This window comes from Amblyraja radiata, chromosome 5 (genome assembly GCF_010909765.2).
Source record: "Amblyraja radiata isolate CabotCenter1 chromosome 5, sAmbRad1.1.pri, whole genome shotgun sequence".
In the NCBI taxonomy this organism is placed as follows: domain Eukaryota; kingdom Metazoa; phylum Chordata; class Chondrichthyes; order Rajiformes; family Rajidae; genus Amblyraja; species Amblyraja radiata.
Window position 1 is genome coordinate 83,573,685 of NC_045960.1, and position 27,768 is coordinate 83,601,452.

At 42.8% G+C, this 27,768-nt stretch overlaps 2 protein-coding genes across 10 annotated transcripts in view; both read left to right on the forward strand.

Annotated features, from left to right (window-relative positions):
* The window catches only part of rsad2 (radical S-adenosyl methionine domain containing 2), a 29,379-nt gene extending 3,178 nt beyond the window's left edge, over positions 1 to 26,201 (forward strand). For 2 of the 4 annotated variants that reach the window (XM_033021643.1, XM_033021641.1), the window contains exons 2-6: positions 2,683 to 2,844; positions 3,639 to 3,868; positions 5,651 to 5,800; positions 6,357 to 6,389; positions 7,683 to 9,135. In XM_033021643.1, coding sequence (XP_032877534.1) covers positions 2,683 to 2,844; positions 3,639 to 3,868; positions 5,651 to 5,800; positions 6,357 to 6,389; positions 7,683 to 7,847 — 740 coding nt within the window. In that variant the 3' untranslated portion in view covers positions 7,848 to 9,135. Of the gene's footprint in view, positions 1 to 2,682; positions 2,845 to 3,638; positions 3,869 to 5,650; positions 5,801 to 6,356; positions 6,390 to 7,682; positions 9,136 to 19,961; positions 19,968 to 26,190 lie in introns of those variants that run through there. The other 2 variants (XR_004412067.1, XM_033021642.1) reach the window with 2 other exon arrangements.
* The window catches only part of rnf144a (ring finger protein 144A), a 63,330-nt gene continuing 53,569 nt past the window's right edge, over positions 18,008 to 27,768 (forward strand). Inside the window, exon 1 of one of the 6 annotated variants that reach the window (XM_033021645.1) lies at positions 18,008 to 18,129. In XM_033021645.1, the coding sequence (XP_032877536.1) occupies positions 18,049 to 18,129 (81 nt within the window). In that variant the 5' untranslated portion in view covers positions 18,008 to 18,048. Of the gene's footprint in view, positions 18,305 to 27,768 lie in introns of all 6 variants that reach the window. The other 5 variants (XM_033021649.1, XM_033021646.1, XM_033021650.1 and 2 more) reach the window with 5 other exon arrangements.

The window sequence follows — 27,768 nt, forward strand, 5'->3', positions numbered from 1 at the left end:
CTTGTATAATTGTAGCTTCCCCACCTCCAGCTCGCTCTCTGGCTCCAGTGATGGCCACGGACAGCTAGTGCATAGTGTGTGTAGTGCTTATAATAAAGTTATCTAGTAAAAGACTTTGTGTGACAAGCAAGTCATTTTCCACTTACTGCATTTCATCAACAGTAAGGCATTATTTATGTTCTTTCTTGATTCCTTTGGTATCTAAAAAGTTTCAGAAGTGATAAATCTGGCTGTAAAATTTTTTAATCGCCCATAGTTCTCAAGTGAACCATGGGTGATTTAAAAAAGAAAACGCTTCTGAAGCAAAATTTATCATTAAAAAAAATTGCAAACCAGTCGTGGGTTTTGAATTACATTTTACTCGGATGCAAGCCAAGGAATGGCATCATTGTTAGCTGTTAATTGGACATAATCAACCTCAGCAATTTGACAATATCCTATTGAAAGGATGTGGGTGTTTAAGCTGTCAAGACATTTTATTATTTGCCAAAAATATATCTCAGTAGCATAATGATAGAAAACTTACTTTTCCACACACCACTCGTACGTCTGGAGATTTTTAAAATTATAAATTTAGCTTCAGAAGCGTTTTAATTTTGCATGTAAAAACCTACTTCAGAACCATTGGCGATTTAAAAACTTTACAGCCAGATTTAACGCTTCTGAAACTTTAGATACCAAAGGAATCAAGAAAAAACACAAATAATGCCTTACTGTTGATGAAATGCAGTGAGCAAACGCAATAATTCCCAACATTTTCAATCTCGATATCTGCATGGCCAATGTTCGCCAAGCACTTCAGCTGTTGTTGTCCCTTCAGCTCTCACTTCTCTGTACCATAATTTCTCCTCACTTTTGCAATTCTGAAGTAGGATGAGTGGAGTAAGTGTCACATCTGTGAGTTCTTGATACATACGCAGTCATGGCCCAGAGGTTACCAGGAGTAATTGGGGATATTGCATTTGAAGGAAGCTCTGAGCTCTGTCAGCTTTGTAGTCTTTCACCACAGAAACTACCTAATGTCTCTTTCAACAGAGATCATTGCTGGTTGCCTAGAAACTGAATTACATCTACTGTTTCGGAAGGAACTGCAGATGCAGGTTTAAACCGAAGATAGTCACAAAAAACTGGAAAACCAAATATAGACACAAAAATCTAACAAATGGTTTCGACCAGAAACGTCACCCATTCCTTCCCTCCAGAGATGCTGCCTTTTCCGCTGAGTTACTCCAGCATTTTGTGTCTATCTTACATCTATTGTTCGTGTGTGTGAAAACATTGTTGAGTTTAGTGTTAGTGCCAAATTGAATTCAGCTCAAACCCCTCCGCCCTGCAAAATCTATGAAGTGCATTTAGACATTTGTTAGTGCATCTGTGCAGCTTCCAAAAAGGCCATTTTCAGTTAAGTGTAGCTGTTGACACTTTGCTGTGCAGCGATTAGCAAAGGGCATCGGCCCATAAAGGGTGTAATCCCCAAAGTAGCCAGTCAGCCGCAACACACGAAGAAGGGTCTCAACCCGAAACGTCACCCATTCCTTCCCTCCAGAGATGCTGCCTGTCCAGCTGAGTTACTCCAGCAAGTTGTGTCAATCTGCAGTTCTTTGTTTCTACAATATTTATTGAAATGTCTCTCACGCTTACCCCGATTTACACAATTATTTACAGCACAAAAAATGACCTTTTCAGCGGTTTTTAACAGGTAAGAAAGTACGCATTTCGTGTATTAACAGTATATGCCGGAAGCTGCCATGTCCTCCACATGGAATGAGCTGGTCCGTGCGTCACGCCCTTTGACCCGATGACCTTACGTGCAACCCCCATATAGAATTAAATGTTGATGAACTGAAAATATCGAGGACTTGAGCTATAGGAGGGAGGTTGGGCAGACTAGGACTTTATTCCTAGGAGCGAAGGGAGATATTGGGCGAATGCACACAAATACATCACAAAGATTACATTTTCTGAGCTAATTCGTTGAAAGTGCATAATTGTTGGCCACACTGGTATTATGGTAACTTATTGTATTTACTTATTGTACCTTACTGCTTTTCTCGAATCCGGGATGACTGAATTGACTTTGGATGTCTATGTATTCCAATCATTTATGTTGAAATTACATTCCAATAATCTATGTTCCTTTAACGATACAGGTAGCTCTGCTTTAATGCTTGATTCCATAAAATGAATTTGATGCAACCCGAGTGATGAATTAGGAAACACAATCTGCATTAGGCATTAGGACAGTATTGTTATAATGTAATTTCGAAAGCAATCTGAAGAAAACAATCTAAAGAGCAGTCAGTTTCACCGTGGGTGGCCATTGAAACTGATAAGCCGTCGCTCTTATAGACACGGATGCAAACATACTCTATTAAACAATGTAACATATAGGCTGTCGTATTTTTTAGCGTGCAATTACAAAAATAAACTTGTTGCTCTAGAAAAGACCTTTATTTTTGAAAATGCTGAGTGAAAATAATGTTATTTTTGCGAGTCTGAATCTAGCAGCTAACGCCATTCCAACACGATTGTCACTGTATCGCGAATTTCCACAAGAGGAGGATTAACTGTCGTGTTATGGCCGAACTACCCGTGCTAGTAGAGCTGACCGGATCACTGATGTTGTTTCATCAACTCACCAACTTGGTATTTGAATTGAAACCATGTTTTTCTCTTGTCCAGGCATGGAGAAAATAAATTTTTCAGGAGGAGAGCCATTTGTACACAACAAGGGAGAGTTTTTGGGGAAGATGGTGCAGTACTGTAAACGGGAGCTCAACCTGCCCAGTGTCAGCATTGTGAGCAATGGGAGTCGGATCACCGAGAAATGGTTTGAAAGCTACGGTAATGTCTTTCATCAAGCCTAAGAAAGCGCATGCACTTGTATCCATAATACATTTGGGACATTTCTACATTCTAAATAAAAACCGAAATAAGTTAAAAGAAATATGCTCTTCCAATGGGCCAAATGATGAATTTACCATCTAATGGAGATTTAACCATCTAATCCACAAGTGCTTTGTAGATAAAGCAGATCATTCATTTTACCTCTCTATCAGCATGAGGTACTCAAATTACACCAGGAATCCCTCCACACACTATTTTTGTGGGTATTGTTGAGATGGATTGTTAAATGGCCACTATTCACCATTCATATACATTAAGTCATGACATTCAGTCTCTCTTGACTTAGGGTGGCTTGGCCTGTGGCACTAAAAGTGCTAATTGTTTCCAAAGTTGCACCCAAGAAACAAAATTATGTGGCTAAAATGTTTGTCCACAACACGCCAACTTTGTGTAAGGAGAATAATATATTTCCTGGACTACTCTAGTTCAACAGCTGAACACTGGAAAATTGTGTTATAATATTCACTTCTGCCATGATTCCTATTAAGGACTGTAGATTAATGTGCACACTTGATTTGTGGAGCAGAAGTGAAGCAACTTGTCTAGAAGGGGAAGTAAAATCAAAGGCCAATCAACTCCCCCAATTAGCATGATTGCAAAACAGAATAAATAACATGATGCCTGATAGTTTTTCTTTCAATGATAATGCAGTAGAACATGTAATTTCTAATATCCAATTTTTAAAACTAAGGCTGACGATAAACATTTTATATCAAATGTTCATATTACAGGTGAGGATTTGGACATTTTGGCCGTTTCATGTGACAGTTTTGATGAAGACACCAACCGTCTCATTGGCCGTGGGCAAGGGAAGATAAATCACATTGAGAATCTCCACAAGGTCCGAATGTGGTGCAAGGATTACAAAGTGGCTTTTAAAATCAACTCTGTCATTAATAGATTCAACATTGAAGAGGATATGATTGAAGAAATCAGGAGTCTGGATCCAGTCAGATGGAAGGTAATTCAATGAACTTGCACCTGCGTTAAAAAACCATAACTTTTAAGAATATAGGCAGCAAAGTGTTGAATGCTAGTGTTACTGCGGTTAGGGGTGAAATTAAATACTGAATTGTTCCTAAAGTACCAAGCTAGGGAGTGGCAATTATATTTGTTGGAATGGTTCGATTATTTTGATGAGCTTGTTCTTCATTTGTCCAAGATCACCATCTTCTCAAGAATATCCAGGGTTGGGGAATTAGCCTTAGCCCTCACAGCAATACAGATATCCCCAAAAATAAATGAATTAAAAAAACACCATGCATAACAATTCTCTCAATCTCCTTCCCACATTCTATTTTGAAGGAACATTTTAAGTTAGCCCCCCTTCTCTGCCTGATGCCTGGGTGTGAAGACTGGTGCTTTGTCCGTGCACTGCATCACAGTGGTCATGCTAGCATCATAACACAAATATGTACAATTATGCGTCAATACATTATACTATGCAACATTATCACTGTCTTCAGGAGCCGCAATGTTACTATAGGAAGAGCATATTGATTGACTTCAGGAAAGATTGCGACAGTTAACAAGACCTAATAAATAGTGGAAATTAATGCCTATCCATGTTTTCCAGAAATCCTGCCTGACCTGCTGAACTACCCCAGCATTTCGTATCTTTTTTTGTAAAACAGCATCTGCAGTTCCATGTCTCGGTATTTAATGACCGTTGGGTTTTTTTGTATTCAGCAGTTAAAAGAACAAAGTAATCCAGTAAATGGATGATTTCTTATTTTTAAGACAATGACTACTAGATCTAGATTCCTCCATAAAAGGAAATATCCACACTGCCAAGAGTCCTCAGGATCCTATACCATTAAGTCACCTCTTACACTTTCAATCTCCAGGAGATACAACCCATCCTGTTTATTTATTTATTTCGGCCTCACCCACTGAGCTTCTCCAGCATTTTGTGTCTACCTTCGATTTTACCAGCATCTGCAGTTCTTTCTTCAAACAAACTGTTGAAACTTTCTTTAGAAGAGAAGTTTTGAGCAGCAGTAACCTATTTGTTGTGGTTTTCATACATAATAACTTCATTCCAGCATAATGTTGTGTTTTGAAAGGAAGTAAAGCAGGAATCTAAAGAGGCATGAGGAAGTAGAGTTTCACTTGGAGTATAGCACTGTGTACCTAGACGTGGTTGTGCAAGCTCAGATTTTGAACTGGAATGGCATAGGCTGGGTTATGTCCAAAAAATAGTTTCTTAACTGTCGTGGTCATAGATCAATGTGCTAGATGGTGAGTGGCTGGTGATGTTCTGCTGGGCTCACTGTGCCCTGAGTGTGAAGGTGGCACTGGTTGGGAACACTGTAGCTGATGGTCCCAACTAGAAATGTATTCTAATTAAATGAATATACTTTACCACTCCAGTTATAATAATGAAAACAGATGAAAGGCAATTTTTCCAAATCCATTAACTCAATTGCACAGCAGGATCTTACATGCAACTAGACATTAACCTGCAATTAACCCGGCAGTCTTACAGAGGGAGGTAACTTGAATAGAACACAAATTGGTAGAATAACTCAGTATAAAGAAGGGTTCCGACCATAGGCCATCCATAGCATCTAGAAATGCTGCCTGACCCGCTGAGTTACGGCAGCATTTCGTGTTCAAGATTCCAGCATCTAGTTCCTTGTGGGAATACAGGTAAAAACATAATATAATGTTGAAGTTAACTGGGAATGTGCTTGGAAGGTTCATTTGATCATAATTGATGTACTTACTTAATTCACTGCAGGTTTTCCAGTGTTTATTGATTGAAGGAGAGAATGCTGGAGAAGAGGCTCTAAGACATGCAGAGACATTTCTTATCAGCGATGAAGATTTTCAGAGGTTCTTGGATCGACATAAAGACATCAAGTGCCTTGTGCCAGAATCCAACGAGAAGGTAAGGTATAGGTATATAGGGAAGTAAGGTATATAGGGAAGGAATGGAACTGGGACTATCTTGTGAGTAGGGTAATTATATCCTATAATTACAATACTTCTGTGATAGTTTTACCCAGCATTTCTGATTCCATCGTCATTTACAATGATTAATTTGAGGACTTCCACTATTTCTCAGTTTTTCCCCATTATTGACAGATACCTGAAGATCTATTGTAAAACCCACAGTTGTGGACACATCTGGCAATGAGTTTACCACTATATTGCCCATAAAAATATGATCTTTGATTAAACGCCCAATTGTACTCTTGTGATTTCAAATGGAACAAAAGAAAGTTAATTTCCTCTGATGATTCATACTTAGAGTATGTGTATAGAGCCAAAGATTCATTGAAAAATTCAGACAAATTACTAGTACATCCATATTTATCTGCATTTTTTCAGTTTTATGTCTGTGCTGTTTTATTTAGTCTTGGCTTTTGTACATTTTAACAGAAATGATTAAAAAATGACAACCATTAAACAAATAACATAGTTTATTTTTTTGTCCTCTTCAGATGCGAGATTCCTACCTCATCCTTGATGAATATGTAAGTAGTATCTTATTACAATCACAATGACTTCAGTCCCGTTCCCACAAATACACATTGTGAAAAATGATACCGTAATATCTTCTATAACAATAATGTTATTAGAATTGGAATTTCAAAGGAATAAAACCACATTGGTTTTACTTTTTGAGAAACTTAAAGTAATATATGTAAAAAAAAGAGACAAAGTACGGGAGTGAGTCAGCAGGTCCGGCAGCATCTCTGGAGAACATGAAAAGGTGACATTTTGGTTTGGGACCATTGTTCAACTATTCTTGTTGCCCAGAGATAATACCTGATCTGCTCAGTTTACTCCACTACTTTCTGTCCTTTTTTATAAACCAGTTCCTTGAGTCTCCATATTATATGTAATATTTTCAGTGCTGTAATGTTTTAAATTGAGGGGGAAAGCTGTCTTAGAAGCATTTGATTATTTGCCATTTGAATTCATGTTTAAAAATTTAAATGAAGACAGGAAACGTACAGATATTTTATGTATATGTTTTAAAGTATGAATGCAATAGGTATACACCTAAGCTTGCTTAAGTGTGTATTTGTGGTTAAATGCTGGTAAAATATCACTGATATGATCTTATGCACCTGACATCACATGAAACTTAATTATTTATCTAGTGTACGAATGGGAATGCAGAAGCGTTCTGGTGGATGCTATATGGAGTCTACGAGTCCACTCATGAATCTGCTCTAAGGTTCTCTGTCAGTGAGACCCTGGGGCAGGAACAGCAATCCCATTCTTACCATTGGCACTTTTAGGATAGGAAGGAAGAAAGATAAGAGGCAAATTACATTGATTAAATTACCACTTCTATAATAAAGTCTTTAATTTTTTAGATGTGATTTAGGTGGTTTTAGAAGATTTCCATTTTAATTTTCTACGATAACTATTAAAATTCACTTTTAAGTATGTTTAATTATGAGGGATACTCCAATGGATTTGACCACTGGTAAATCGGGAGCTGTGGCTTTACCGTCAGTCAAAATCAGAAGGATTTTGAGGAGTTTTCAAAGGTGTTTTGTGGGTATGTTTTCTCCTGGTACATCTTTGTGCTTCAATTTATAAGGATATGAGCCAAACACAGCAAGAAGGATTTGTGTAGAGAGGTATATTTTTCAGAATGGACAGGTTGGGCTGAAGAGCCTATTAATCTATGGATATCTGAATTCTATATGGAGTAAACTGAGAATGCAATTCAGAGAAGACAAAATATGCATACTAATATAATTTTATTTCCATATTTTAAAATAACACTGCAATTATCTAATATTTTTCAGATGCGCTTCCTTGATTGCACACAAGGCAGAAAAGATCCATCCAAATCCATCTTAGATGTAGGCGTCGAGAATGCTATTACATTTAGTGGATTTGATGAAAAGATGTTTTTCAAACGTGGAGGGAAGTACAAATGGAGTAAAGCAGATATGCAGCTCGAATGGTAACTGCTGATTGCTGTTTCAATCTGACACATATGAACAGTGTTTATGCCAGTTATTTTCTGCATTCAATAACCTTTTGTGCACATAAAATCCCGACGCATTTGCAGTAAAGTGAAGAATGTATAACAATGGACCAAAAAGAAGATCCTATTTAAATCGCAGGATGAACTTTGAAAATTGTGATTGAGTTGCAGATACAGCAGACAAATTATTGAATTGAAATACTGAATATTGATGCCGGTAATTTGCAGAGCCTCAGTAGGCCAAATGCTTTCTGTTTGGAAAAACATCTTAAACTAGCTAAACACTTCTTATAATTTAACATAAGATTCTATGACTATAATTTGACATAAGATTCTATGTACCAGCTGCTGTCGTCAGCTTGTCAGTGAGGATACTGTAGTGATCGCTGTGGTTCCGGCAGTGATATCCTAGAGGAATGGATTGCTTTGCTCCTTCCCATAACCAGCAATAATCAAGCCAAATTGTGTGTTTATATGTCTTTGTATTTCAAATAATTAGAGATGCGCATGTAATTTAGGCTCCAGCTACTGTAAGAAAAAACTTGAAAGGTTGTTTTATTTTTGTCAAAAATTGCAAATTTTCACATTGATATATTTTTTATATTTGAGTAATAGGTTTGACATTCAACGAGAATCGTTGCATTTTTTATAATCATATCTTGGAAGTTTTATGTTTTATACATTAAATGTTTAAAATCATTCAAAGAATTGTGCATGTATTCAAATTTCAATCTGTAGCAATGCTAGTATTCCACCAGCAGTTTGCGTTTTGCTTTGGCACCATTATAACCATTGTGATATAACTTTAGAGTGCTTGTTCGTTCTGATTGTCCGTGAAACTACCGTACCAGCCACTGGGCTGAAAGTTGGCAGGACATACAGCAAAACAAATCTACATTTTTAAGCAAACAAATGAGAAAGACAGTTTGTTTCAAATCTTGGCAGAAGGAGGAGATACAGAGGTGAAAATGTGTGTGTGTGTGTGACACTGCACGCCACACGCCCTTGCAAATGTGCGTTGAGGGGATGGGACCCAGCGGGTTCCCCTTGGTCTAGTATCGTATAATAGTTTCAAATTCAAAATAAGTAGATTGATAGTTTAGTGAACTGAAATAAATGAGTCCAAATATTTAAAGTGATCTCAGCATAACATTGAGTGATGTTCCATATCCCATGTTAGTAAGATTTTACAAATGTCTAAATTCTTATCTCTTCTTTGCAGATTTCATATTTTAGACAGAATTTACAAGAACTTGTAACTAATGTAACTTTGAGAAAGTGTCATCCAGCATTAAAACAATAACATTCACAGAGCTTTACACGAACAATACCATGCAATATTTGACTCGGGGCTGCAGAAGGAACTTTTAGAACAGGAAAGAGTGGGGTTTTAAGAAGTGTCGTAAAAGTAGATGCAGCAGAAAGAGGGTGGGCCAGCATCCAGAGGTATGACTTTCAACTGAGGAATGATAAAACCAGCCGTGTGCAGAAGGTCAGAGAGAGGAGAGCACCAAGATCTCATTTGTTAAGTCCGGAGGAGATTAAGGAGATAGGGACAAGAAAGATAAGGAAAAGAAGACCACGGTAGGGTTTTAACACAGGGATGAAAGTCTGAAATTGCTGGACGAGATGCCAAAGTGCATCATAGAATACAAGGGTGATTACTGACCAGTGCTTGGTGTGAGTTAGGGTATTAATATTGCTTGGCACTTTAAAAAAATATACGGATCCACAATTCAATGTAAAATTCAACTTGCATTTCTGTTAATATGACATTTCCATATTTTGTATTACTAGGTGAATTAAAATTGTTAATAAAAAATAGAAAAATATGCAGTGCATATGTTGTATTCCATCTTTTGACAGCTAATTTATTTGTGGAGAAGTAACACTTTTCATTTACCTAACATTAAACAGATCTTTCCCACTTTATTTCTAGCAGCATTGAGTCCGTGCAAGTAATGCGTAAAAAATATAAGGCCATAAGTGATAGGAGCAGAATTATGCCATACAGCCCATCAAGTCTATTCCGGCATTCAATCATGATTGATCTATGTCTGCCTCCTAACCCCATTCTCCCGTCTTCTCCCCATAACTCCTGATACCTGTACTAGCCAATAATCTATCTGCCGTAAATATATCCATAGACTTGGCCTCCAGCCTTCTGTGGCAATGAATTCTACAGATTCACCATCCTCTGACTTAAGAAATTCCTCCTCATCTCTTTCCTAAAGGAACATCCTTTAATTCTGAGGACCAAGGTCCTCTAGACTCTCCCACTAGTGGAAATATCCTCTCCACATCCACTCTATCCAGGCCTATCACTATTCGGTAAGCTTCAATGAGATCCACCCACATCCTTCTAAACTCCAGCGAATAGAGGCCCAGTGCTGTCAAATGATCAACATATGCTAACTCACTCATTCCTGGGATCATTCTCGTAAACCTCCTCTGGACCCACTCCAGAGCCAGCACATCTTATCTCAGATATGGGGCCCAAAATTGCTCACAATATTCCAAATGCGGCCTGACAAGCGCCTTAGAGCCTCGGCATTACATTCCTGTTTTTGTATTCTAGTCCAAGACATAAATGCTAGCATTGGGTTTGCCTTCCTCACTACCGATTCGACTTGAAAATTAATTTTTTGTGAATCCTGCACCAGCACTACCTAGTCCTTTACCACTTTCGATTTCTGGATTTTCTCCCCATTTCGAAAATAGTCTATGCCTTTATTTCTACTACAAATATGCACTTTGCTACAATGTATTCCATCTGCCACATCTCTGTCCACTCTCCCAATCTGTCTTGTCATTCTGCCGAGTCCCTACTTTCTCTACACTACCTGCCCCTTCACTTATTTTCGTATATGCAAACTTGGTCACAAAGCCAATCCCCTCATCCAAATCATTAATATATACAACGTGAAGAGTTGCGGTCCCAGCACTGAGCCCTGCGGAACTCCGCTAGTCTGGAGATGGCCATCAAGGCTGTGCTCCCTGCCGATCACCAGCCCCTCACACCCCCTACGACGTGTACGTGGCACTGAGCAGGATTAATGCACGTAAGGCTGCTGGCACTGACGGCATCCCCGGGCTCGTCCTCAGGGCCTGTGCTGCGCAGCTGACAGACGTCTGGACTGACATCTTCAACCTGTCACTTGCCCAGTTGTCCCCACGTGCCTTAAAACCACCTCCATCGTGCCGGTGCCAAAACACTCCACTGCGGCAAGCCTCAACGACCTCCGCCCAGTTGCACTTATTCCCATCATCACCAAGTGCTTCGAGAGGCTGGTCCTGGCACACCTCAAAGGCTGCCTACCCCCCACATTGGATCCCTATCAGTTCGCCTACCGCAAGAACAGGAGTACGGAGGATGCCATCTCAACGGCACTTCACTCCGCCCTCTCCCACCTCGACAACAGAGACACTTACGTAAGAATGCTGTTCATCGATTACAGCTCAGCATTCAACACCATTATACCCTCTAAACTGATCACCAAACTCGGTGACCTGGGCATCGACCCCTCCCTCTGCAACTGGATATTGGACTTTCTAACCAACAGACCCCAGTCTGTTAGGTTAGACAAGCACACCTCTTCAACCCTCACCCTGAACACCGGCGTTCCGCAGGGCTGTGTGCTGAGCCCCCTCCTCTACTCCCTCTTCACTTACGACTGCACACCTGTACATGGTACTAACACCATCATCAAGTATGCAGATGATACGACGGTGATTGGCCTCATCAGCAACAACGATGAGTCGGCCTATAGGGAGGAGGTCCAGCTCCTAGCAGCATGGTGCGCTGACAACAACCTGGCCCTTAACTCCAAGAAGACCAAGGAGCTCATTGTAGACTTCAGAAAGTCTAGGGGCGGCACGCACACCCCCATCCACATTAGCGGGACGGAGGTGGAACGTGTTTCCAGCTTCAGGTTTCTGGGGGTCAACATCTCCGATGACCTCTCTTGGACCCACAATACCTCAACTCTGGTCAAGAAGGCTCACCAGCGTCTCTTCTTCCTGAGGAGACTGAAGAAGGTCCATCTGTCTCCTCAGATTCTGGTGAACTTCTACCGCTGCACCATCCAGACCATCCTTACCAACTGTATCAAAGTATGATATGGCAACTGTTCTGTCTCCGACCGGATAGCACTGCAGAGGGTGGTGAAAATTGCCCAATGCATCACCGGTTCCTCACTCCCCTCCATTGAGTCTGTCCAAAGCAAGCGATGTCTGCGAAGGGTGCTCAGCATCGTCAAGGACTGCTCTCACCCCAACCACAGACTGTTTACCCTCCTACCATCCGAGAGGCGCTACAGGTCTCTCCGTTGCCGGACCAGCAGGTCCAGGAACAGCTTCTTCCCTGCGGCTGTTACATTACTCAACACTGTACCTCGGTGATTGCCAATCACCCCCCCTTTCCCCCCCCCCCACCCGACACTCCTTCCACCAGGAAAACAAATAATTGCACTACTATGACTGTATGCATGTAATATATTTATTTATTGCTCATATTCTATGTTGCTCTTCTAGGGAGATGCTAACTGCATTTCGTTGTCTCTGTACTGTACACTGCACAATGACAATTAAAGTTTGAATCTGAATCTGAGCCAACCAGAAAAAGCTCCCTTTATTGCCACTCTTTGCCTTCTGCCATCCAGCCAACCTGATATCCATGCTAGTATCTCCCCTTTGATGCCATGGTCTTCCTTAGCAGCCTCACGTGCAGCACCTTATCAAAGGCTTTCTGAAAATCTAGGTAAGCAACATCCACTGAACCTCCTTTGTCCTGCTGTTTACGTCAAAAAATTCCAGCAGATCAGGTCAGGCCAGGTCGCCCCTTCACGAAATCATGCTGACTTCGCATGGCCGTCCGAAGGGGCAGTGCGCTGGGTGCGACCCCACCCCCCTTTTTTTCCCTTAAGAAAAAAGTCACCCGGGCGGGAGTGGCTGAATCTGAACCCAACGGCTGTAACCCCAACACCAGTCGCCGCTACGGCGGAGCCCGCTCCCCTCGCCACCGGGGCCCAAGCCATCTTCCCCCCGCACCACCCCCGCTGACCCCCGCTGGGCCCACGCCACCCCCGCTGGGCTCATGCCACCCCCGCTGGGTCTATGCCATCCCCGCTGGGCTCACGCCACCCCTGCTGGGCCCACGCCACCCCCGCTGGGTCCACGCCACCCTCGCTGACTCCCGCTGGGCACACGCCACCCCCGCTGGGCCCACGCCACCTTCATTCCCCCCGCCCGCTGGGCACCCGCCACCCCCACGGGGCCTACGCCACCTTCATTCCCCCCGCCCGCTAGGCCCGCGCCACCTTCATCTTCGCCCCCCCCCCGCAAGAAAGAGGGGGGAGGGGGAGAAAGAGAGGGGAAGGGAGAGGAGAGGTGAGAGGGAAAGGGGAATTATCTTGAGTGAGATTGCAAAATTAAGGCAGGTTTTAGAACTATTATATTTTCTCCTCCATATGAATAATATTAAACAATATCAAATAATATCAAACAATTGGAACTGCTTTCTTTTCTTGATAACAATACTGAAAAATATGAATTCCATAGTTTGTGACATAAATACACATTTTAATGGGATCATTCTATACAGATGTAACATTTCCATTTTGAGATCGGGGGGAGTGCTGGGGGCAAATATGCGTCAAGCCGATAGCCTAATCGTTAAAAAGTTAAAAGATAGCCTAATCGATAAAGCGCTGAGAAGAGGAATCAGAGCTGGCAAGGAAAGATACTCTGAGAAGTTGAGGAGCAAGTTCTCAGCTAGTGATTCTTCTTCAGTTTGGAAGGACATGCAAGAAATCACCAGCTATAAGAGGAAAGCCCCCCGCTCTTTGGACAATCGTCAGCTGACGAACAACCTGAATGAGTATTACTGCAGGCTTGAAAATCAGAAACGTAACCCTGAAACCCACTCCCCAACAAACACAGCCAGACCCCAGTCTGCAAAGAATGGACCCGGCACCCTCTCCTTCCCATTCACCACTTCACACCTACTTAAGGCAAGACTCCAGTATGAAAAGAGTGGAACCTTTCCCACCCCACCCAACCATTTCACAACCACTCACAGCCTGACCTCAGTCTGCAAAGACTGGGCCCTTCTACACCCACCCCACTCCAATCACCACTCCACTCCAATCACCACTTCACACCCAATGACTGCACCTCCACAGACACCTCTGTCAAGCCTCAAGTTTGTGGATGACAAAACCCTGATTGGACTGATCCAGGATGGGGATCTCTGTACTCTTTTCAGTTTGACATCTTTCCTATAACATGGTGCCCAGAACTGAACACAATATTCTAAATGCGGTCTTATACAACTGCAACATGACCTCCCAACTTCTATACTCAATACTCTGACTGATGAGGGCCAAAGTGCCAAAATACTTTTTGACCACCTGATATACCTGCGACACGACCTTCAAGGAACCATGAACCATCAACCATTCCTCTGCCCACCTGGCTAATTGATCCAGATCCTGCTGCAATCTTTCACAACCATCTTCACTATCTGCAAAACCACTCACTTCTGTATCATCAGCAAACTTGCTAATCTTGCCCTGTTCTGTGACGTTTCAGAGTGCTGGAGTAACTCAGCGGGTTGGGTGAGTATAGAAGTTGGGAGGTCATGTTGCAGTTGCATAAGAAGTTGGTGAGGCCGCATTCAGAGTATTGTGTTCAGTTCTGGGCACCATGTTATAGGAAAGATGTCATCAAACTGGAAAGGGTACAGTGAAGATTTATGAGGATGTTGCCAGGACTAGAGGGCCAGAGCTATAGGGAGAGGTTGAGTAGGCTGGGACTCTATTTCATGGAGCACAGGAGGCTGAGGGATGATCTAATAGAGGTGTATAAAATCATGATTTGATTAGATATGGTTGAGTCTTTTGCCCAGAGTAAGTGAATCGAGGAGCAGAGGACATAAGTTTAAGGTGAAGGGCAAAAGATTTAATAGGAATCTGAGGGGTATGTTTTTCACACAAAGGGTGGTAGGTGTATGGAACAAGCTGCCAGAGGAGGTAGTTGTGGCAGGGACTATCGCAACATTTAAGAAACAGTTAGACAGGTACATGGATAGGACAGGTTCGGAGGGATATGGATCAAACGTGGGCAGGTGGGACTAGTGCAGATGGAACATGCTGGGCCAAAGGGCCTGTTTCCACACTGTATCACCCTATGACTCTATCTTTCCCTCTCAAACCCATTCTCCTGCCTTCTCCCCATTACCTCTGACACCCCTATCAATCAAGAATCTATCAATCTCCTCCTGAAAAATGTCCATTGACTTGACCTCCACAGCTGTCTGTGGCAATGAATTCCACAGTTCACCACCCTCTGACTTAAGAAATTCCTGCTCATCTCCTTCCAAAAGGAATATCTTTTAATTCTGAGGCTGTGGCCACTGGTCCTAGACTCTCCCACTAGTGGAATCATCCTCTCCAAATCCACTCCATCCAGGTTTTTACCAGGCTGGGACAGAGGACAACAGCTTCACACCATGTCCCAAAGCTTGTGTCCTGTCCTGCATCACCCAAGGCAGCAGAGATGTTATAGGAGAGGGCAAGCACTCTAACAAAGTAGCTCACGATGGTTTGGGTAACATTCAGGAATGTCTATGCATGGCACATCATGAATATTACTGAAGAACGGTCTTGACCCGAACTATAATCTATACCTTTTCTCCAGAGATGCTGCCTGACCCACTGAGTTACTCCAGCACTCTGTGACATGTCACCTATCCATGTTCTCCACAGATGCTGCCTGACTCACTGAGTTACTCCAGCACTCTGTGATATGTCACCTATCCATGTTCTCCACAGATGCTGCCTGACTCGCTGAGTTACTCCAGCATTCTGTGAAACGTCGCCTATTCATATTCTCCGCAGATGCTGCCTGACCCGCTGAGTTACTCCAGCACTTTGTGACTATTTTCCCTTCACCCATCTGCCCAAGCCCACTCTCCCCCTCCTTTCCTATGTTCCTTTCCACCCATAAACCTCTCTCTGCCTTTACATTTCACTCCTCTTTCAAATCTGCTCTACTTATCTACATGCATTTTTCTTCTTCACTTTTTAGTCATAGAATGATGCAGTGTGGAAACAGGCCCTTCAGCCCAACTTGCCCACACGGACCGACATGTCCCATCTACACTAGTCCCACTCACACGCGTTTGGCCCATATCCATCTAAATCTGTCCTATCCCTGTACGTGTCCAAATGTCTCTTAAACATTAGGATAGTCCCAGTCTTAACTACCTCCTCTGGCAGCTCGTTACATACACCCAGCACTCTTTGCGTGAAAAAGCTACCTCAGATTCCTGTTAATTTCTGAAATATTGGTCATAAATTTGGTGCAAAAATGCTCCAAAACAAGGCTCAGAATGCATCAGAGAGCATCTAAAACCCCTGAGCTTCCAGGGCCCTTAAGCGGGCCCTGGACCCCGGCATCGAGGGACTTCACGCTTCGCGCTCGTGATGTGCGCAGCGCACACATTATTTCACATTAAGTTTTTTGTAATCCTGTCATGCCACCCCCCTTTTTGAAAAGCTTCGTACGGGCCTGCTTCAGTCTCTTTTATCATGAACTTCTAAGTACTCCGTAACTTTACAGTTATGGGAAGCAGGCAAGAGAAAAGTAAAGTTTGATGGTGACAAATTATGTTTCCTCCACTGACTGATCTGCTCAGTGGCTACCAGTTAACGGCATCTGGAGTTTCTAGCCGCCCTGGTACATACAGCAAGTTCGTGAACACATTCTTCTGAAGACGGCCAGGAAATTTTTGGACTGTACAGTATTGTTGAATTGCAATAGAGGATAATATGCTATTTTAAATGAGACACAGTGATTAGAAATGGAAAAAGTATAGTTAAGGTCCCGATTAAGATATTTTTAAATGTTCCAAAATGCGTCAATACATCAGAAAATAATGCTGTGCTTGGAAAATCTGTTGTACTTTGGAAAGATCCATAGATTTATAAAGTGAAAACATTGACAGTGCGATCAATTGAAATGGGCCTAAGGAATTAAGTAAAGGTTGTCTTCAGAATTGTGAAGTGGTTCAATACGGTAACACACACACAGGTATGTGGAAATCTAAAAGCAGGTAATCAATAAATCAACAAAATAATACAGAAAAAATGTTGTTAGTCAGCAGATGGTTTCAATTAACAAATGTATTTCAGGGGGGGAAAGGAGGCAAGTACACGAGGGAAGAAGCAACAGTAAGGTAGAGATAGGATGAGATGAAATTGTTCAATGCGCAGCAACAATATCTATGTGGACCGATCAGCGGAGGGATCCGCGGATCAGTTTTTTTACTTACGGACAAAATCCCGCATATTTAATAAGTATTTAGGTCATGCGTGAGTGGGTGGACGCAGATGGGAAATTTAAGGTCATGGTTATAATTGTTGCTGATGTATTCAAATATTCTAATAGCCAACCTTTGTCCATCAGGTAGCTCCAAACCACCCCTCTTCGTTCTCCGGCAAACGTGTTTACACGACCTTTCCTTTGCACCTCTGGACTGATTCCAAGCGTACATACACCGGTTGCATTGTCCCAAACATAAATGTTTGAGCGCTGATGTTGCAGATCTAAACTGGAGCTTCCCCCGAGCTCCACTGTCTGGAATAGAGCTCGAACCAAAATGATTAGGATGTGGAGAAATCAAACATTTCCCATGCAAAGCCGCAAATTCACATGGCTGCTGCACTTGATGCGAAACGTTGTAGGGACCTTGACCCTTGTGAAACGTCGACTGTGTTTCTACCGATGTGTAGGAAATAAGAACTGCAGATGCTGGTTTAAATCAAAGGTAGACGCAAAATGTTGGAGTAACTCAGCGGGACAGGCAGCATCTCTGGAGAGAAGGAGTGTTTCTATCAATGCTGGTCAGGGCTGCTAACTGATTTAGTTGGTGCAACCTTGCTGCAGGCCAAGCGCGAGCCGCCGTCTCCCGGGCCACATAGGCGCGAGCCGGGCGGACAGATCATTCATCAGCTGCCCGGGCCTCGCCGCATTCTAACCGCCGCCTAGCAACGCTCCGGAAGCGTTCTATTCCGATTGTCTGGCCCTGTGCACGAGCGGCCCCCGCCCCTGCCCCTGCGCCTCCATTGGCCGGCGCTGCAACAGCGCAGCTCGCAGTGGGCGGGCGGGACCCCCCTGACATGACGCAGCCGCCCGCTGATGGAGTGCAATCGCTGTGGTGCTTGGCTTGCCGGATGCAACCACTGTCACCTCTGCAGATAGTAACGTGAGAGAAAAATCTTTGCAAAAGCCCCGTCTGCCCCCACGATTTTATTGTGGTAAATAAGCCGGGATCAGTAGAGTGTGCTGCCTCCTCCTCTCAGCTTCCCTGGGCAGCCGGAGGTTAGCTGCTGCCTCGATAGGATTTGCAACTGGTCCTCAAACAAAGAGACAAAGGTGGGTCTTGCGTTTTATTAAAAGAAAACCCAGAATGTCTGGCGTGACGAGACCGGTTAGGAGTCTGTAGTATCCATGGCTCGGGCCCTGTATGATTGTCTTTTATGCAACTAACAACTTGTGCTGTCCTGACGTTTCCGCGATAGCGCTGTTACCCATCTAAACTGGGACTTCCAGCTGGCTGAGGCAGCCTTTGTAACGCGTTGGATTGCGAGATGCTACCTAAGGGCCGATACTTTGTTAATATTACAGTGAGAGACGAATTTGCACGGAGTAAGCACTGGCACAAACATTTAGGAGCGATGTTTTTTTTTACTGTCCCACGTCGCTCAACATTGGCAGCTGCATCTCAATTATAACGTCGACCAAATGACAGGGGTGCTTTGCAGCAATGGTCACCGGATTGTATATTTCTCTTTAGACATTGCACTGAGTACCTTTCTCAGCCAATGACAATACGTTGTAAAATGGGTTAATTTTTTCAGTTTTGTATTATATGCAACCATCAAAGTGCCAGGGAGTAACTCCTTGTTAGAACCCAGTCATCAATGGCATACTTGGTAGGTTTTATCTCTACCGGTCTAAATACAGATATTACAGAACAAAACATAGGAATTAGTACATTTCTCATTTGTTCAATCTTTTGCATAACTCAATGACACGGGCCTAGAAATTGGATTAGTTAGCAGAGTTTATCACGTGCAAGATAAACACAAAATAATTTAAACTCTTGGATCGGACATTAACGTGCGCTGTTGGTGCGAGTGTTTTTAAAATGATTTTCCAGGTTTAAGGCATGCATCAAATTGCATAATTTTTTGTGCAACACCCATTTTAAATTGAAGCTTAAAGGTTTACCTTTGATCTTTGAGGAACGGTGTCAAGTGCAAGGAGGAACACATTGCACTATTGTTGCCTTTTTTGTTCTTTATCAGAACACCTGGCTGACATTGGGAGAACTGTAGAAGGGTCTCAACCCGAAACGTCACCCATTCCTTCTCCCCAGCCATACAGCCTGTCCTGCTCAGTTACTCCAGCATTTGTGTCTGTTGTGGGAGACTTACTTGGGCAGCATCATAATGGATGGCAGGCTGTTCAAAAGTAACTTTTCCAGCATTTTGTTGCTGAGATACTTTCATATCGGGATTTCAGTGAGGATACCATTAGCAGCACCCGTTTACAGGAGAGGTCATTGTAACTATGGTTGGCCACTCAGGATGGATGGGGAGCTCGGGGCAAGAATGTGAGATGTGATCCACTTCTGCATAGCCATGATCATATTGAATGGCAGTGCTGGCCTGATGGGCCGAATGGCCTACTCCTGCACTTTTTTCTATGTTTCTATGTTCAGAGATATCACAGATATGTCTGATGAACAGTTAAGTTCCAGAAGGCACAATACGCAGGTGGAGGATCACAGCTGATCAGGCAGCATCGGTGGAGGGAAATGCGTAGTCTGAAGAAGAGTCTCGACCCGAAACGTCACCCATTCCTTCTTGCCAGAGATGCTACCTGTTCCGCTGAGTTACTCCAGCTTTTTGTGTCTATCTTCGGTTTAAACCAGCATCTGAAGTTCCTTCCTATACAATGCATATAAGGTTGGAGGGTGGTGTGCGAGAAAGTACCATAAAAGATTGGCGGACAGAGAAACGGACAGGGTGGGGTGGATATCACTGAGACATGTGAAGCACTGTGGGACGACCTTTGACCAGGCTTTAGAGCTGGATCTGTTTAAAGAGATGTGCGGGGCAATTTTTTACGCCGTGTGGCGGTTGTCTGGAACCCACTGCCAGGGATGATGGTAGTAATGGCAAAACGATAGTTGCGTTTAAGAGGCTTTTAGTTAAGCAGGGAATGGAGGTTATTGGAGCTTGAAGAATATGGGATGGATAGTGATGTTAAGGTAAAAGATCAGCCATTGATCTTATTAAATTGCAGAGCGTGCACAAGAGGTGGAACGGTCAACTCTGCTTCTGTTTGATAATGATAATTGTTTGGCTTCTGCTGCATTAAAGTCATTATTTTTCCGGTGCATGTCCAGCCTGTAACAGAAACTTTAATAGGAAATAAAATCTCTTCTTGTACCTTGTTAATGAAAGGGAACTTAATGAAAGGGAACTAATTTATGCAAGGAATAATTAAGCTAGTGATTGATTTTGAGGAGAATTTTGAAGTAGTGAGGGAAGTTAAAAGACAGGAAGAGCTTCAGGTTGCAAATTTATCAGTAGGTCTAAAGGGCCTGTCCCACTTTCACAACCTAATTCACAACCTTTTTTACTGGTGGACATTTTTCATCATGCTAGAAAAACGCCCCGACCTACTTGATGCCACGAGTACCTACGACTAGCATTACGGCCCGCTACAACCTACCTATGACCTCCTACGACCTAGTGACGACCATGCTGCGAATATGAGTCAAGGGCAAACTCGGCAGAGGTCGTGAATTAGGTTGTGAAAGTGGGACATGCCCTTAAGGATGCTCACTGGTTTGGGAGAAGAGGCTAGCATTATGCAAAAAGGTGTAAGAAAAGACACTAAATTGGGATATTCGAAGGTAGACAAAAAAGCTGGAGAACCTCAGCAGGTCAGGCAGCATCTATGGAGCGAAGGAATAGGCAACAGGAAAAAGGAAGGAAGAGGCAGAGACAGTAGGCTGTGGGGGAGTGCTGGGAAGGAAGGAGAAAGCAAGGACTACCTGAAATTGGAGAAGTCAATGTTCGTACCGCTGGGGTGTAAACTACCCAAGCAAAATATGAGGTGCTGTTCCTCCAATTTGCGGTGGGACTCACTCTGGCCATGGAGGAGGCCCAGGACAGAAAGGTCGGATTCGGAATGGGAGGGGGAGTTGAAGTGCTGAGCCACCGGGAGATCAGGTTGGTTATTGCGAACTGAGCGGAGGTGTTGGGCGAAGTGATTGCCAAGTCTGCGCTTGGTCTCATCGATGTAGAGCAGTTGACACCTGGAACAGTGGATGCAATAGATGAGGTTGGAGGAGGTGCAGGTGATCCTCTGCCTCACCTGGAATATGGTGTGCAGTTTATATACAAAGACCTTTACTTCAAAAACAACAGAAAGATGCAGTGGGTACTGTTTAAACATTTAATTTCTTACAGTTAAATAACAGGTCATAAATTAGCAGATACTTATAACACAGTTAACATCTGTAAAACACACTCGATAATGGTGCTTCAAACATGCCAGATATAACTTGCAGTTTGTACAGTAACTGGAAACTCAAAACAAACTCTAGTTTCAGTCACAAGTATGGCTCATGATTAATGGTTCATATTTAGCTGACTCTGGCCTGTTGCTCACAATCTCTACCTACTATCTCTCCATGCCTCGACTTTCCTGGCCTGGGTGTGAAGGGCCTATCTTATGGACCAGAAGTGCTCTGTAGTCCCATGGCAGGGCTTGACGTGCAGTAACTTTGATGCAAAAATAAATTTAAAAAAGTCAAAAATATTTTAAACAGACATAACATGTACAAATATTTTAATATCTTTTGCCTGGAAAACATTTAAGAAGGAACTTAGTTTATTGAAAAGTGTCCAGGGAGACAGTGAAATGCTTGTTCTACATGCTATCCAGTCAAATCGTACTACACAAGAGTACCATAGACCTTCTGGAAGGTCTTAGCCATTGTGTGTATAACGCATGCCCGTCAATTTAAATTGAAATCAGTGGGTGACATGCAATGCCAAAAGATAGTTTTCCTCCAGCATAATTGTCAGGAAATATTAGTTGGTGGAGCAGACTGATGGATTCAACATTCTAGATATGTCAATAAGTTTGGTACTTTCATGCTTGACAGCACATGCAGACTTGCTGCCCTTCTCAGAACCCACAACACTAGAGCCTGAGCAAATCATCCTTGATCTTGAGGATTACTTTGGGGAAAAGAAATATCACTAGTTTAGTCCTAGTCACTGACATTCACCAGAAGTCAGGACCAGTAGACTCTTGAAACCTTGTGCAGCTACAGTATTAGAATATGTGCGCGGCAAAACAAAATACCTGGATCTGTTGGGTCTTCTGTGATTGTAAGATTGAGAGTTATCTGGCTAGGAAGATGTAAATGACAGGACTGTTGATCTCATTGAATTGTGTGCAGTGTTGTTGATGTAAGGCTACCGAGAGGAGTTGGATTGGGTCGATACACGTGGGATTAACAGTCTCAGATTTACACAGAGAAAACATTTCTCACAACATTTACTCTGTTGTGATTAGAGCTGTTCTCTCGTATGAAAATAATGCAAATTGGATTTGAAGCCTTTTTGACGTATTGTAACTGAATGACGTTCAACGAGATCCCTTGTTTTTGTGCCCTCCGCTATCAAAGCCTTTTCAAATCAAAGCACTTTGGATTTTTAAAAATGTACAGAGCGAAGTATAGGTGATTTTATTGAAGGTGAACATATGTGATTATACAATCACACATACAATACACATTTGTGATTATACAATCAGAGGTTACCTCCTCTGTTGAACACCTGATTGTATCAAGAAAGTGCTTTCTGTAAATGTGCTCTTGACCATCAGCTCAGTTTTCAGTTCAACTCTGCTTCATTGACACTCTGAACTCTCTATCCTCCTTACCCGTTGGAAACTTAAAGAAGCTGCAGATACAAAAAAGTTTAGAGAAATATATAGATAGGTGATGAATGGGCAAACAGTTGGCGAATGGACTATAAAGGAGGAAAATGTGAAGCTGTTTATTTTGGAAGGAAGTACTACGAATATTAATTAAATGGAGCAAAAAAAAATCAGAAATCTGCAGAAAGGGATGCGAGTGCCTATGTGCATGGAACCCCACTTGCCCACACATGTTACAGGTGTAGAGAAGGTTCATGGAATGTTGAAGATGATCCCAGGTGTGGAAGAGTTGACCTACAAGGAAACATTCAAACAGATTGAGTCTCTACTCATTGGAGTTGCTATTGGGTTATAAATTGTCACTTGTACTGAGACACAGTGAAAAGCTTTTGTTTGTGTGCTCTCCAAATAAACCCGATAGTACTGTATCTTGAGTCATAGTCATACAGCATGGAAACAGGCAACTCATTCAAGCCGACCAAGATGCCCCAATCTAAGCTACTCCCATTTTTCTGTGTTTGGCCCATATCTTTCTTATCCATGTACCATCTAACCTTTCTTATCCATGTTACTATCCAACTGTCTATTAAATTTTGCTATGTTCCTGCCTCAACTGTTTCCTCTGGCAATTCTGAAGAAGGGTCTCGACCCGAAACATCATCCATTCCTTCTCTCTAGAGATGCTGCCTGTCCCGCTGAGTTACTCCAGCTTTTTGGGACTAAATTTGTTTCACATGCCTACCACACTCTATGTTATAAGGTTGCTTCTCAGATTTCTATCTTTCACCTTAAATTTATGCCTCTAGTTTATGATCTCCCTTATTATTGATTCCCCTACCCAATACAATACAATACAATATTTATTGTCATTTGAGCCTCAGTGAGGCTCAAACGAAATTCCGTTTCCACAGCCATACAAACAAAGACAATTTCCTACAGACATACACACAATTTAATTCACACAAACATCCATCACAGTGAACCCACTGTGATGGAAGGCAAAGTCTTTTCTCTCCCCTGTTCTCCATTTCTCTCCCGATGTCCAAGCCCCAGGCGGGCGATGATAAGTCCCACGGCCATTTTAGGCCGTGCTGGGCGATTTACGGCCCTGCTCCCGGTCTAAAAGTCACAATGTTGGAGCCCCCGGCGGGCGTTGTAATGTCCCACGGCCATGAAGCCGCGCCGGGCGATGTACGGCCATGCTCTGGGTCGTTCCAACCCCGCGGCACGGGCTGGAGAAGTCGCGTTGCGGGAGCTCCGGGAAGCGGTCTCTCCACCCGGACCCGCGAGCTCCCGATGTCCCAGTCCACCGGACCTGCGGCCGCGTTACTGGAGCCTCCGAGCCCCAGGAGTCGAGTTGCAGCAGCGAGTCACCACCGCTCCCCACGCTCCGAGGCCGGCCAGCCAGCCCCACGATGGTGAGTAGTCCGCAGCTCCGCAGTCTTCCGAGCCCCTGGGTCGTTCAGGTTGGAGGCAGCTCCACGGTGCTAGGCCCCAACGACAACGGAGACCCGACAGGGAAAAGGTCGGGTCTCCCGGACAGGGAAGAGATTTTAAACAGTTTCCCCCTCCCCCCACCCCTTGGAAAAGACTCTGTACATTCACCCTATCTATTCCCCTCATGATTTTATATACCTCTATAAGATCGCCCCTTAGCCTCCTGCGCTCCAAGGAATATAGTCCTAGTTTGTCCCACCTCATGTCAAGTAACATGGGAACTTCAACAACTCTAAAGACTCTTCCTAGTCACACACCACTTTCCATAAATGAGTAAATAAAAGCTGTGGAATTCAGATTTATTCTTGGTCATTTGCACTAAATAGAGAATGTAATACAGGTTGTGTGTTGCGTTTCTTCTTCTTCCAAAATTTATTTTCATTGTTTATTTTTAATGTGCTTTGAAGGGAGTACTAGAGTTCAGAATACTAGATAGATTTTTCAAGCCGGGCTATCGTGCTGAAGTGGATAAATGGCACTGAGATATAAATCATCCATGTTTTGCCCTTGGGAAGGGTCTAAACTGTCTTGTCAGTAGGATGGGAACTCCAGAATAGGTCTAGAATGGAAAGAGGGGTTTAATAAATGAATTTGGAAAATAATGAAAGTGGATTTGGAAAACACTGTCAGTGTTTAGTGATGCATACTTAATGCAAGGAATCAGGTAGACAAAGCAGAGAACTGGGCAGAAATGAATATGGGGAAGAGTGATGGTTTAGCTGTAAATGAAATAAAGCTTACCGTGGCATAGAAATGGCAGCTCAGTGCTCTGATTTACAGGGTTATTCATGTGAAATGAAAACAAGGATTAAACAAAGCTGAAGGAGCAGTATTGGTTGAGGACATAATTACAGCTATAAAAGCATAGTATGCTACAGTGATCACCAAATGAGAGTTGCCATGCAAATAAACTGAGTACAAAATAGAGGACGTAAATTGTTGGAGGTATACAAGAGGTCCATGAAGAGTCAGGCAGAGGTCAAAGAACAGTCCTGTCAGCAAACCTCTGGGAAGCGCAAAAATAAAGAGGGAATTCGGATAACCATCTGGGACAGAAATTGTGAAAAAATTTACAGGACAGAAATCTTCTGAAGAACTATTTTAATTAGCACATGGCAAGTCCATCACAAGAGGGGGCAGTTCTGAACTTGGTTTTAGAGAATGAAGCTTGGAATTGTTAGACGTACATTGTGATGTTACTGATTTTTAATCCAGTGAATTTATCATTGTTATGGTAGTGGATAAGATAGACCAGGGGAAAAATATGGAGGCCACGTCAATTTTCATGGTCTAAGATACGATTTTGCAGAAGTGTACTGCAAGCAGCTTCTTGAAAGTTTATCAGTGGGAACACGGATGCAGCTTAAGAGGAGACAAAGTGGCTGCAAATGCTGGAATCTTGAGGGAAAAAGTCAATGTGCTGGAGGAACTCAGCAGGCCAGGAGGAATCTGTGTAGGGAAATAAAATTATAATGTTTTGATGGAGGATTTTTCTTCAAACTGATGGAGTAGAGGGATGAAAGCTGGTAAAGAGAAGTGAGGGGAAGGGGTGGGACAAAAACAGACAAGTGATGGGTGGATTCAGATGAGGAGGGTTAATTGGGTGGTTATAGTAACAAGGGTGAAAATTGAATGAAATGGATGTTGGAACGGCGACTACTCTTCAGAAGTCATGGTGCATTGTTAATGTTCTTTGGGTGACTTGCAGTTGTGAATGTTACCGTGTAGACGCATGTCTATGTACAAGACTACTGACCAGCAGCACTATCTACGTGGTGATGTTGTGCTTTGAGAGGTTTGTGTGACGTCTATTATCTCCTATGTTAGCAATGACCTGGAGCCACTACAATTTGCTAACCACCACAATAGATCAATGGGGGATGCGATCTCGCTGACTCTCCGCTATGCCTTGGACCACCTGGGCAATAACAACATGTGGTCAGGCTGTTGTTCATCGTCGACAGCTCGTTCATCGTTCAACACCACCATTTCCTCCTAACGTGTCATCTGGGAACTGGGTTTCTGCTCATCCCTATGCAACTGGATTCTCGACTCCCTCATTGGCAACAACACTTCCTCCTCGATAACCAAATCACAGGAGCACCTTAAGGCTGTGTGCTCAGTCCCCTGTTCTGCCCACTGTATACACAATACTGTGTACTCAGACACGATTCCTATGCCATCTTTAAATACGTTGACGGTACTGTTATTAGACATATAAAGGTGTTACGATGAATCAGAATATAGGAGGGAGATTAAAGTCTGATTAAATGGAGGGGCATAAATCTTGCTCTCAACATCAGCTAGACTAGCTGATTGTTGACTTTAGATGGGGAAAGCTGAGGATCCACAAGCCTGTCTTCATCAACGGTTGACGGTGGGGAGAGTCGATAATTTGAAATTCCAGGGGGTGCATATCTCTGAAGATTTCTCCTGGGCCCAGGACATTGATGCAATTATAAAGAAAACCCATCAACACCTCTACTTCCATAGAATATTGAGTAGATTCGGTATGTTGATGGATACTCTCTTGAACTACCACACATGTATGATAGAGAGCAAACAACTGGATGGAACATGGTCTGGTTTGGCAACTCGTACATTCAGGAATGATGGAAATTACAGAGGATGCTAGACCCTGCTCAGTCCATCATAGGTAGTGATCTCTCCACAATTGAATGGATCTAGTGGAAGTGCTACCGAAAAAAGGCAGTCAATATCAAAGACCGAAACCACCGTGGCTACGGTCTTATTTCATTCCTACCGTCGGGAAGTCTGGAGTCTGAAACTGTAACAACCAAGTTCAAGAATAGCTTCTTTCCAAAAACCATCAGGCTTTTGAACACTGCACAACAGTAACCTCAACTATGGACTATCTTTAGTTGACTATGGGTCTTTTCCATTAGTATTGTGGTTATTAATTCATTTGAGTTTTTTTTGTTTATTACATATTATCTGTGTGTTGTGTTTGTAGGCATGTTGTGTTGCTACAAGTAAGAATTTAATTCTGTTTTCAGTACATATGTCAATTGAAGACTTGAAAATCGCTAACTATTCGAAATGTGATTAATCTAAAACTTGTCATAAGGTCATAAGTGATAGTTGTAGAATTAGCCCAATCGGCCCATCACGTCTACTCTGCCATCTAATCATGGCTGATCTATCTCCCCCTCCTAACCCCATTCTCCTGCCTTCTCCGCACCCATGACACCTGTACTAATCAAAAATCTATCTCTGTCTTAAAATTATCCATTGACATGGCCTCTACAGCCTTCTGTGGCAAATAATTCCACAGATTCACCACCCTCTGACTAAAGAAATTGCTCCTCATCTCCTTCCTAAAGGTACGTCCTTTAATTCTGAGGCTATGA